General features: G+C 48.8%; 1 protein-coding gene across 4 annotated transcripts in view; it reads right to left on the bottom strand.

Moving 5' to 3' along the window:
* ZNF536 (zinc finger protein 536) overlaps positions 1-13075 on the bottom strand; it is a 418376-nt gene that overhangs the window by 220244 nt on the left and 185057 nt on the right. For all 4 annotated transcript variants that reach the window (XM_049703338.1, XM_033415005.2, XM_049703340.1 and 1 more), the window contains exon 4: positions 9348-11522. In XM_049703338.1, the coding sequence (XP_049559295.1) occupies positions 9348-11520 (2173 nt within the window). In that variant the 5' untranslated portion in view covers positions 11521-11522. The remainder of the gene's footprint in view (positions 1-9347; positions 11523-13075) is intronic.

Here is a 13075-nt window from a genome sequence, read left to right as displayed (position 1 = left end):
GGGAACTACCTTGAGGGAGACAGATTTCAATATAACCTTATGAGGAACTTTCTCAGTAAAATCTCCAGCACTGGAAGAAATGGCCTCAAGACACAGCACTCTCCTGGGTAATACACATCTGCAGCTCCAGGGTTGCCAGCCTGTGACCTGAGATTCCATGTCTAGGAGTTCTACTTAGGGAAATAATTGTGCAGGTGATCAGAAAGATTTAGGTGCAGAAATGAAAAAATGGAAACAAGTTTTCTACTATGCTCAGTAGATCACTAGAGGCAGATTTTTCCCTTTGCTTCTCCATATTTCTAATATTTCCTCAAGGAACATACTATGTGTATGAAGCTTTTACAAAAGGACAGCTATTACTACAAACCAGGAGTGTGCAAAGGATAGCCCATGGGACAAATCCTTCTGTCACCTGTTTTTGTAAATAAAGTTTTATTGGAAACCATCAAGCCCTTTCATTTATGGCAGAATCAAGTAGTTACAGAAGAGCCCACATGTCCGGCAACACCTAAATTATTTCTTGTCTGGTCCTTTACAGAAAAAGTTTGTTGATCCTTGTGTTGAATATTCAATGGAAAAAAATATGTGACATATATTTAAGTAAAAACTATATCATATAGAAGACTGTGCATGCAGTATGGTCCTTTTTTGTGAAATACATCTTCAAGTGCACAAAAAGGACTGGGAAGGAATGGACTAAAATGTCTGCAGTGGTTATCTCTGAGTGGTAAGGGCACATATATTTAAAAATTATTTTTATTTGTATTTATCTGTATTTTCTCAATGTCTAAGATGAACAAGAATTAATGTAGGAGAAAAATAACAATAATGTCATTAAACAACAAAAATAGCAACAAAGAAGTCAGTAAATGTCCCTCTAGAAGGAGACCAAGTGGTAAGGGTTTGAAGGTCACTCATACAGGACATTTCAGAGGTGGTCAGGCCCCAGCTGCCAAGGCTCCCCCCACTCAGGGACTATTTTATGTCACACAGCAACTTTGCTGATGGATCACTACAATTTTTCAAGGCAAATTACTTAAAAAAAAAACAACCCTAAAACACCTATTTTCGCAACAAATTTAACAGAATATATTTAGCAATAAAGAGAAACATGTATCTGTCTTGGTCTTCAAGGAAACAACCACTGCACACATTTTACATTGAACTAAACATAAGCAAGTTGGAAATTTTCCAAAATACCTCTCAAGATGATTGAAGACAACCGAGGGTGTCCGAAAACCACGATGACAACCACTGAGTTAAGAGTTTCGGGACATTACTGTAATGAAGAGACAAGAGCGCCACGGAGGGGACCTGTTTCATCGTACATCAAAAGGCTTTGGAACTGAGGTCAAACCAGAGGAAAGAAACTGGTGTCCGCCTAAGTCCCAGCCCAGCAAGGCACCTCCCAGGGGAGAGAATGGATCCTCTGCGGCATCCTCTAACCCCAAGGCCCAGAGTAAAACATCACTGTCTCCCCAGGGTGTGCCCTGCTCCCTGCAAAAGCTGAAACATGACCCCACCCTTTGAAAGCAAGTTACGCGGTAGAGAAAGCCAAGCCCACCCACTACCCACTTCCTCCTGCCAGCACCTGGCTGGGCACCCCCAAGAGGAGGGCCGGACCAGCCAGGGAGTCAGCTTGTGCTGTGCCTCCCGCAACTCTCAGACACATGCCACATGTCACACAAAACCCCAAGGCTCACAGCAACAAAGAGGTGGGTCCCCCAAGAAGCCAGGCCCTGGACAACTTTCCCTTGGTGGGAAAAGAAAACAGGCCCAGGCACGTGAATTCCACCCACCGCTGCCCCTGCGCACAGCACGGCTCCCTTAGTGCCTTGGCCCACACATCAGGTCGCCGTAGGGAGTGTTCAGGCATGCACCGTTTTGGAGCTCTGCAGCCTTTTTTTAAGATGTGGATCAGGGAGAGGATGGTGGCAAATCTCTGTGCTTAGCTCGGCCCTGTTTGTCACCAGCCAGGCCACCCAGTTCCCCCCCTCGCCTCCCAGCACATATTAGAGGCACAATATTCATTTCTTACATTATGTTAACAAGCCCCATTATTACAGGGTTGTCTCGGTAACTAACCAGGACAGTCTTGGCTGGCTCCACACCTTTGCACCCACAGCATACCAGGACTTAGGTGAAAACAGTAAGTAAAATGCAATACAAAATAAATAAATGGAAATACAGCCCCAGGAAATTGAGTGCTCTCCTGACAAAGAAAAGCTACACCAGATCTGGCTCAGAATTAAGTGGAGAAGCCCAGCAGAGAGAAAAGCCACGTGCACACCGAGGAGGACCTGCTTTAGCGACACAGCTCCCAGGGGACCCCCGAGCCCTGCTCAGGTGCCTCGCCACTCAGGTTTTGCCCAAGAAAAAAAGGCCCAAAACTCTGCCCAAGACCTGCTCCCCTGAGCTCTTTAGGGAGGGCTCACGGCTTCCTGAGAAGGGCTTTCCAGATGGCGCCTGGTGGCAGCAGTGCCAAACTCCACAGCTTAAGTAAATGTTGCCGTCGCCCCGTCCTGCCAGGAAAAGGCATGGGGGACCCAAGGCTCCTCTCAGCTGCTGTGACTCTTGCTTCCTGGAGAGAACAGAGAGCCCCCCACCACCTGCCCCGCACCCTGCTGGGGAGCCCCCTTTCCTCAAGCATTTGCGATCCTCACTGCACCCCCTCGTTCCTCCTCAACACGCCAGCCCGGCCCCCACAGGCGGTGGAGGCGCTGTCACATGCCGACAGAGGAGAGGGAGGTGAGGAACCCAGAAGGGCGGCAAGCAGGCCCAAGGGTCACAGGTGGCAAAGGTTCCAGCCCAATCACCACGGATTTGGGGACGTTTACACAAATCCAGTCTCCTGATCTCTGCAGGTGTTTCTCCACCCCTACCATCAACGCTCCAAAACAGCTCGACAGTTATGGGAGTTAGGGCTCACGCCTCTTCCAACCTCACGTGCTCAGAACGCTGCAAAGTGCTTCCCACATGGATCTGTCCCGGGTCTCCCTCTGCTCTCCATCTCAACATCCCCAAGTATCCCAGCGGTCTCCCCCTAGAATCCAGGGGAATCTTGAAGGCCAGTAAAACAGGAGGCTTGTTGAAGCTTGTCCCTGTTTCCACCCCTGAGACAAGGGCCACCTACTAGAACTTAACCCTCTCAGGAGTGTGCTTCTTATAAGGGGTCACAGAGCTCCATGCCAGTGAAAGGATTCGAAGGCACAAGCAGCCTGACGGAGAAGGGGTCTGGTGAACCCAAGCTGCCCTGCAAACAGAGGCTGTCCCTGCTCTGCAGCAGCAGCCGCTGGCAGAACTGACATATTGGGCCTACGTTCCCAGGTACCAAATGGCATAGCAAGAGAGTGGGTGGATGAAAGGTGGCTCATGACACCTGCTTTTGACCAACAAGCAGAGGCCACACTGTGGCCATTTGCAAAGCAAACTGCTAATTCCAGCCCCAACACACCCGAGGTGGTGGCCAGGACCTGAGCCCGAACCTCCCATTCCAGTTAATGGCAATCACGCAGCTAACGCTTCATGCTCCATTTTGAAAACTGACCGCTTAATTCTTAGCCTCATTGTAACCTGTCCTTAGCTAATCCGTGTTTTTCTTATTACCATTCAATTTAGATTTCAATGAACGTTTGTTCCTTGTGTTAACAGGAGTACAGAAGGAGCACACAGTGGGCACCTAGGGCTCCCTGAGCTCTCCGGGCAGGAGCGCAGCATCCGTAGGAGCACAGGAAGGACGTGAAGGTGGGCAGAGTGGGGCTAGACTAAAGCAGGGCTCCAGTGACCCTGCAGCAGGAATCCATCGCTCAGACAGAAGACGGTGTCCTGGTAATCTGGGAATCCCCAGGAACGTAGAGGAAAGAGGCTTCGCTTCTGGGATCTCGTGTCACACATCTTTTATATCACACTCCCAGTCTGAGGACTTTCAGAGCCAGAACGATTTCTCTCTTTCTGAAACGCTAAGTGACAGCACCATCGGGCAGCCCCGTGGAAGTGGGCTTTACAGCTCCGCGCAAAGGGGTGAGAGAGACAGCCAAGGCCCCAGAGTGGCACTGAGTGTTCCCAGGCACAAGACAATCAAAGGGCACAGAGTGACGGGACGTTTATAAAAAGGAGCTGCTGTCAGGCATCCGACCCCCACACGGGAGGACGGTGAGGTGAATCAGCATCTGAGGGCTACTGTTCCCCAGCTCCAGCACCATACCTGGTGGGCGGACCGCCCCCAGATCCAGCGGAAAGGTGGGAGACCAGAGGGAACCCACCTGGACCCCTGACCTCTGCCCCACTGGACACGCCCCAGGAGCCAGGCTGAATCTGGCCAGCCTATTAGCCCAGGCGGGGCCAGCTCCCGGGAGGCAGGGCCAGCCAGCATCTGCCCAGGCAGGGCTTCAGCACACACAGCCGAGCCTCCGTAAATCTCCACAAACACGGTGGCCGCCTGCACACACTTCCACATCGGGACGGAAAGGCTGCATATGGCGCTCAGTTTTAACAGCTGAGCTTTAAAAAAGTGCAGCTTTTCATCTCACTGAACCAGCTCCCAAATTAAAGGGTGGGGGAGGGAGAGAGAGGGGGAAGGAAAAAGGGGAAGCCAGAGTGGGCAGCGGGAACCTTCCATGCTAAATTTGATTTACAAGGAATTTCAGACTAGTATCCGCTCAAAATTTTCCCCCTGGAAAATGAAATAATGTTCCCTGTTTGTCATCCCCAAGTTTACTAATTTCAAGTTTTTAATTTCATCTTTTAAAAAATAATTTGTTTTTCTTTCTTCTGTTTTTAATAAAAAATGAAGGAGTCTATCAATGAGGAAATCACTCACATGCCTTAGATTGGGTTAACGATTTTTAAGTAAATTTTAAATGGGATTCTTGTTTTCCAAAGTTCTGCTCAGCAAAGAGATTAGTGGCCACAATGCCCAGAGGGCGTCCCCTGGTCCTTTTAATTCCCTGCCTGGAGGTGGAAGGTGCTGGGAGAGGAACGGGAGGGAGAAGCCTGATAGGGCAGTTTTCCTGGAATTGCCTGGAAACTTTTACTTTCTGTTTCCTCTGCTGATAATGACTGTCTTCGGCTCTGCAGCCAGCTCCCCTCTCTCCCTCCCAGCCCCCTGTTGCTGCATGCCATCCCCAAGCTCCAGTATAAAGTTTGGCTTTTGCAGCAGGAAGCAGCTGGGCCAAGCAACCAGCGAATGATAATGACCTCAGAAATCTGCTGTTCGCTCGGCAACAATAGGGTGCTCAGTCTACTGGAAAATTGTGTTCATCAGCTAACTCTGCTCAGTTACTAATTGACATTGCCAAATATTTTAAGAACAATTGGAATGCACAAGCAAAAAAAAAAAAAAAAAAAAGAAGATCTTAATCCTCAGACTTAAATTTTTTCTTTTTCTTTTTTTCCCTTCTTTTGGGTGCCCGGATTTGTTTGTGCAGAGCAGGCAGTGGTTATCATGAATGGGGGCAGGGAGGAGGAGCCACATGAGAAAAAGAGGTGGAAAAGAAAGAAAATCTATCATATCACTAGACACCCGATGTAAATGCAAGGCAGCCCTGGATAAAGGCCTTTGATGCTGTGGTCAATGGGCCAGCACAGGATGGAGACCCAGCATTTCAGGAATGCAGCTCAGGCAACAAAAGAAGACCCCGCAAGGCTTCCAGCCCAGCTGATCAAATAATCCTTGTCCATCTCAAAATATTATACCAGAAGTAGCAGGGGTTAACAATATTTTCATCTTTGCGTCTGTTCCTGGCTTTCCGTTGATCGTGTAACTTAGCCGACTTTAATGAACAGAGGGTCAACACATTCAATTACCCCTTTCCCACCATCAACACTTCAATTAGCCCCTCTCCAAAATTATGGGGAATGCAGAAGGTAACTGCCCTGTTGGATATAATGAACAGTATCGTTTCTTAGTACATTAAGTTTTAATCATTCTGACCGTGATTTCCAAAGCAAAATCTAAAGAAACAGAACTTTGGTCGTCTTCTGACTCAGGGTAAAGCTCGAATTGGAGCACAGTCTTAGACGAGGTTTTAGGGAAAGATGCAGAGATTAATGCCATCGGAGCATTTGCACGCAAGCCAGGAATGAGGGAGCATCAAAACAGCTGCCCCACTTTCTAAATGTCATAAAAGAGTAAAATTTATAAGCTGCTGCTTTCCAAATAGTTTCCCTTTGCATCGTACACGGAGGAAGAAATGACATCTACTATGGTGTGAAATTATTGGTAAGTCAAATCAACAACAACAACAAATATAAAACAAAGGGGAAAGATGGGGAAGTGATCTGTATGACTGGTCTTGTCCATTTTCTGTTAGAAAATATGACCTCTCAATTTGTCAAAGGTCCTAGTTTTCACAGTTGATCTTAAGCTTGGTTCTCAGCAGTTTGGAGAGCCAAAGAACAAACACATTTTCTGGTTCACTGGAATCATTTTCACATGTTCACTGATTCAAACATTCTTTTGCTCACATAACAAACAGCTGCATCCCACATTAGCCTAGCCAGTGACAGTCGCCCATCTCGGCAATAACTGTTTGATTGCAAACTTGACCCCTTCTTCGTCTCGGTCTGAGCAAGACATTTTTAAACAGCCACTCCGTTCCAATCCTCCTTTGCAAAGAATTACATCTGATAACAAAGGACGTCTCTGCCACTCATTGTAAGCCTTCTTCTGGAGATCTGTTCTAAGAGGCTCTCTGTAAAAAGGTTTTTTATGATGAATTCAGAACTACTATCATGTTAAGAGCAGCGATTTATAAAGAAGAATTCATTGGTTAAGATCTGAAAAAATAGTTTCTCAGGCCCTACTGACCCAGTTTTCAACAAAAAAAGAATCAAGTGATGCAAATTAAGTTTTAAGACATTGTTATGCAGTCTGAGAAATTTGTAAAACCGTGTTTTTGCAGTTATTTCTTAATAGAAGCCTTAATAAGTACTTCTTTCTTTACTTAAGGGCTTAAAGATTGTTTTTTTCTCCCCTTCACCTTGCAGGTTTCTCTCTAACAGGTAATAATAAAATACCTATTGTGTCAAGATTTTTATTTAAATGCTTATTTTAATCACACTTTATACAAGTCAGACTTGTTGAAATAGGAGGGAAGACTAACCCGATTTGGTTAAGGGTCCTAATCCCAGGAAAACCTGACTGGCCCAGGCGTGCGGCTGATTTGGGCTGCATATTGGTATGCCATCAATTTTCCTACTTAGTCAGAAAATTATGGAAGTGTCTAATTTGAATATGAAGAAAACAAAGAAGTCAACCAGAAATGAAAGAATCTGTATTCACAATTGTACGATACTTCAATGAGGGAAATAAAAGTGAGAAGATAACCGCAATTCAAGTATAATTCTCCTTTGAGTCCCAATCCCGGTTGGTTCTTTTAGGCAAAAATGGGCTTTTTTCAACTGAGTATTTAGAGATATGGAAACAACAGAGATAGGAATAGCATGAGGCTATCACTTGGCCAGAAGGTGAGAAAAACACGGTAAACACGTCATTATTAGAGCCGAACATTTGGTGTCGGAATATTCTGCTGAGACCTTTTCATTTCGGCAGGGCTGGGAGAGGGAGGAAAATCTGTCAGTGTTAACTCCACGTCACTCCAAAAACTTAGGAAAGCCAGTATGCGCTCTGCTTTCTGCCCCAGAAAGGTCCCACATCCCCAAAACCGTGAGATGACACTCCGCAGGGAGAGGGGACCTCCTCACAGGAGGCCAGAAGTAATCCCTCCTGACAGTAGGACACCTGGCACTTTGCTGCCTTGGTGCACAAAGATCATCTCAGAATCCCCGCCGTCAGGCAGTGACACTGGAAAACCCTTCCCTTGCAAGTTTTGGGCGGTGGTCACTCCAGGCAGTGTGGCCTAGCCCTCCGTGGTGCTGGAGTTCCTCATTAAACTCTTCCAGAGCGTCACTGAAGTGAATTGCAAACAAGGCTAGGGCTCCAGGTGGAGACAGTGTGTTTCATGGGTGTTTAAGCAGCGGCATTAAGTGCTATCGGAATCTTTGGAATGTGCAGTGCAGATTTATGTGTCTTAACAATTCTTTACTGGTTTGTAATAAGCCACCAGACTCACACTTTATTTTAATACTCATTTTGTCCTGGAAGAAGGGTATACTGAAGCATGACAATAACAACACAACTAAGCTGGCATCTACTTAATAAGTGTGGTGGTGAATTGCCTCTAATACTGAAATATTTATTGAAACTGAGAAGGGAAAAAAAAAGAAAAGGGGAAAAAAACTTTTAAAAAATTACCCTCAACAGTGTGCTGCCACATCTTTAACAGTGGGCAATGCAGTGCCTTGAGGTGCCTCAAACTGTCTTTCATTTTCTAGACTTAATGGCTGATTGCAGAAATCAATGTTGCCATTAGTAACAGGGTATTTGTTATGGCATGATTTCCTCTGTTGTTAGGCTGCAGAATGATTACAGTATTAGCGAGATGCTTTCTTTATAAAGGGCTAGAGATATAACTTTCAATTTACTGTCCATTAGTAAGGGGCTTTGGAAATATGAAGGCAACAAGCTTACCTGCTGTTAGGTAGTGATTTTAATTTAGCTGTCTTAGGCTAGTGAGTTTTTTTGTTTTCTTTCTTTCTTTTTTTTTTTTTTTTTTCCTCAAACTGGGCCAGGAAGCTTCAGCATTTCACAGACATTTTGATGACAGATTTTCTGCTTTGCTATTTTAGACCCCAAAGCTGTATCGCCCGTGTAACACAGTACAATTTAAGACATGAAGTCGCGCATCTGTGTTTCAAACCTCTGTGCTTCTCCAAACCATCAGAGGAGAATGGTGTGGTTCTTCAGGTTAGAGGCACCTGAGCCAAGCTGTACTTTTGAAAGGGGGCCGGAGAGAGGTTTGGTCTAGGGAGAGGCAGTGAGGGGCCCAAATGACAGAATTATGGGCATACACTTGGGGGAGAGATGGTGAGGGTCTGAACTTACACATTCACATCCGCGGATGGAGCCAAACAGCAGCTCCCGGGTTCCAGGGGTGATGGTGGACGGGGGTCAGGGCATGAAATGGGGCCAGGTAATCACAGGGGAGGGTAGGCTATCCCAGCTGGCAAACGTAACAACCGGCCATCTCCCCCACACAGGAGGAGGATCAGCTTACTTTCCTGGTGGCCAGTGTTCAAGGGAAGGTCAAAGAGTTGAAAAGATAGCCTTCCCTTGAGGCGGGGCAGACGGGCAAGGTCCACATACAGCACAAAGCCACGGTGAACTCAGAGCTGACTCTGAAGGGCAGCGAGGACCCTTCCCCACAGAGGCTGGTGCAGAACCAGGCCCCGGGGCAGGGAGGGCCCTTGCGCCAGCCACCGCTCCCCCATCTCCCCTGGCAACCTACCTGAGGAGGACGGCGAGGAGGGGTGTGGGCTGTCCTCCTGGGCGCTCCCGGTCTGCGAGAGCCCGCCTCCGACCCCGCTCTCCTCAGTGACGTTGGAGGAGCCGGGCGTGGTGGAGCGGCTCACCGACTGGGACTCCTGGTCACTGCCCGAGCCGCGCCGCTCATCGGGGCCCCCGTGCAGCCCGTCCTCGTCGCCCTTGCGGTCCCGCTTGTGGACGCGGGAGTGCACGACCACCTGGTGGTAGGTGCGGAACACACGGCCACAGTCCGGGCACTCGGTGGGCTTCTCCTTCAGACTCCCGGGACCCTGCAGGTTGTACTCGAGAGCCTGGTGCAGCCCATGTGACAAAAAATCCCGACTGCCTTCCAAAGGGTCGAGCGTATTTGGCAGGTCTCTCTGATTGCCCGCTTTAGTGCTGTGAACCAAATCAGCAGGCATTTTCTGCTTGGAGCCATCTGCTCCCACTAACACGTACTCCCGCTTCTCCTTATCAAACAGAACTCCGGCGTTCGCCAAGGTGTCTTCGTGGTTGCGCTGTAGCTGGTGCTCTTTAGACAAGAAGCCGTGCTCCATGGCCATGCCCCTGGCCATGAGCTGCCACGCCTGGTAGCTGTTCACGGGGTCCATCTCGGCAGCTTTCGCCGCTGCCTGCAACCGCTCGATGCAGCTGGATTTCAACGGTGGCACAAGGTTGAGGCATCCCAGGAGGGAGTGCTTGTCACCCTCGGGGACGCCATGGGCCATGCTGGAGATGGGTGTCAGCAGCTTCCCCACAACCTCCTTCTCCTTCACGGGCATCTCGCCTTTGCCGTAGAGCTGGCTGGGCTCGCTCAGGCTGGCTTTGTCGGCAGCCATGAATGAGCCGCTCTGCAGGCAGGAGAGGTACCTGGAGTACAGGTTGGCGTGGGCCTCTTGGGACATGCTGCCCATGGGCACAGGCACCTCGGCGTCGCTAGGGGACTTGTTCTTCACTGACAGCTTGTTGAGGTGGACCTTCATGTGGTTCTTCAGGAACCAGGGCTCTTTGAAGCGCCGGCCGCAGATCTGGCAGCAGTGCTCGAAGGAGTCTTTGTGCTTCCGCATGTGGCCCTTCAGGAACCACGCCTGGCTGAACACCTGTCCGCAAACCTCACAGCGGAACTCGTTGGCCGACTGCTCCCCGCCGCCGTTGGGGCCCTGGCCCTGGGCCGACTCAGCCGTGATGTGGGCCTTCTCCACGTGGCTGATGAGCTCCTCCTCTTGCGAGGCAGCGAAGTCGCACAGCGTGCACTTGTAGGGCTTGTGTAGGATGCGGATGTGGCGGTCCAGCTCCTCCCTCTTCTTGAACTTGCCCTTGCAGAAGGTGCAGCGGAAGCCAGCAGCGGGGGTCGCTGAGTCCTCCTGCACACTGGCCGGCTTGGGCGAGGGCACCGGGTTGGCCACGTCGGGCACGCTGTGGTTGGTGGGCAGGGCCAGGTTGCAGGCGGCCAGCGGGGTGTGCTGGGCGTGCGGCAGGGGCTTCAAGTCCGGCCGGGGCTGCAGCAGGCTGCTCTTCATCTGCTTGTCCCGCAGGATGGCCCTCTCCTCCAGCTCGTGCAGCAGGCGGTTCTCCTCGCGCACCCGCCCGCGCCCCTTCCCCAGGTTGCCCAGCTTGTGGGTCCGCAGGTGAATCTTGAGGTTCCCTTTCTGTGCCGCCCGGTGGTCGCAGTACGGGCACTTGAAGGGCTTCTCGCCGGTGTGAGTGCGCATGTGCAGGGAGAGGATGCTGTTGAAGCGGAAACGTTTGCCGCACAAAGGGCACGGGTACTTGCGGTTTTTGCGGGCGTCGTCCTCGATATCGCTCATCTGGGACATGATGCCCAGGTTCTGCCCGTTGAGGAACTGCTGCAGGTCCACCCGCCCATTGAGGCTGGTGTCCACATCCCGGCCCAGCTGGTTGGCCAGGAGCGCCATCTGACTGCCCATGGGCTGGCCACTCATGGGCACGTGGGCCTTCTCGTCGAGGGGAACCGGGGTCTTCTCCTCTGGGTTGGGCCGTGGATGCAGCTCAGGGAAAGCATGGCTGAGCTGGGAGGTGATCTGGTGCAACTTCTGACTCATGGCATACTGGCCGTTGAGGACGGGGCTGCTCAGATGGGGCTCAGCTTCCGGCGCCGCCGAGGACACTCCAAGGCACAGACTGGCTTCTTCCATCCCTAAAAATAAAAAGAGAGTTCAGATCTGTGCCAGGTACCGTGGCGCAGCGAATCAACAGCATCAGCTGGTGGGGAATTTGCATTTCATGCCTTACCTACACAGAATAATGCTAAGGAATTATAGTCAAAAAACAATAATAAAAAAATGAATTATTAAATGCCAATTATGCAATATGGCACTGCTCCTCCAATTTGTTTTGGCGATAGATCGTCTTCCTTGTATTTTCTATTTACAGACTGCAATTATTCATTCACATTTAAATTATTAATGTTTTACCACTTTCAACACCTAATAACAAATCAAGGGTCTACGTGTTAAACTTTTCCTCCTCTCCCCCCTTGTAGCACCTGCACCTGTTGGTCCAGTTCAAAGTTTGCCATAGAGCAGAATGGCTTTAACTGCAAGACCAAACTGACTCACTTGGAACTTTTGTTTCTGGTTACTATATTCGATATGTTCGCCAGTCTGAGATGAAAGAGATTATTTTATGATTTGGCAAAAAAAAAAAAAAAAAAAAAAAAAAAAATCCAACCCAGTGGCACGATATTTACTGGTACATAATAAAACAAGATAATGTTTGGGGAAAAAATAAAGTAAAGGACAGGCTTTAGAACAATAAAAGGGATTTTGCTTTAGTCAACAAAAAGTGCAGTAATATCTCATTAAGCTGATTAGTATGCTGCTTAGAAACAGTACTAGGTGCTGTAACACATGATTATAATCATAAAAATCCTTCAGTGTTTGCAAGGAAGCATTAACGAGGTATATTAAATTTTAAGGAGACTGCAAGTAGCGGCTTTGCAAACCTCAGAGATTAAGATTTAACCCTTATGTTACGAAACACTGTTATTTTGTCGTTTGGTAACTGTGCCCATCAAAAGAAGTATAAATTACCTCGTGATGGAATTTTAGTGGATTGTTGAGACTGCTCAAATTTGGGTAGGGGGTAAGGACTTACATCACAGAGCGCGCTTTCCCTGTCCTTCAACTGGCATGATATCTGCGGCAGGGACTGTGATTGGGCTTAAAGAGATCTTTTATAGAACTAGATAAAAACCAATTAAAATCCAGGGACGATGCCATAGGAAGTCTCAACCAAGTTTGAGTGTTTTTAATAACTTTCCCAATATACAGTAATGAGTACAAATTGTACCTGCAGTATGTGTTTTGCAGAAAATTAGAACTCAAAGCTGTTTGTTAAACACTAACACTCAAAGCTGGTCTGCATAATTGGCTTTAATAGTCCTCTCTGCCCCTCTCCAGCCTGTGCAGAATGGCTGAAGCCAGGGCATTCGGGGGTGGGGCAGAGGGAACAGCTCCCTCCACATCAGAGCATGTGGGGAGCTCAACTCTGACAAGCAATGAATCCACGCCTGGGCTCCTTCTATTTCTAAATCTGCCTTCCACTTGAAGGAGTCCAAATTTGTTTCCTGCCACTGGAACAGTTATTGCACATCCATCCCCTTTGTATCCCAATGTTTAGATGCGTTGGCCAGCCAGGTGGTCCAGGAGTACCGCTTAACCCCAGCCAGGACTGATTGCTGGGCCAAGC

Source organism: Orcinus orca, chromosome 20 (genome assembly GCF_937001465.1).
Source record: "Orcinus orca chromosome 20, mOrcOrc1.1, whole genome shotgun sequence".
In the NCBI taxonomy this organism is placed as follows: domain Eukaryota; kingdom Metazoa; phylum Chordata; class Mammalia; order Artiodactyla; family Delphinidae; genus Orcinus; species Orcinus orca.
This window is presented reverse-complemented; position numbering and strand designations above follow the sequence as displayed.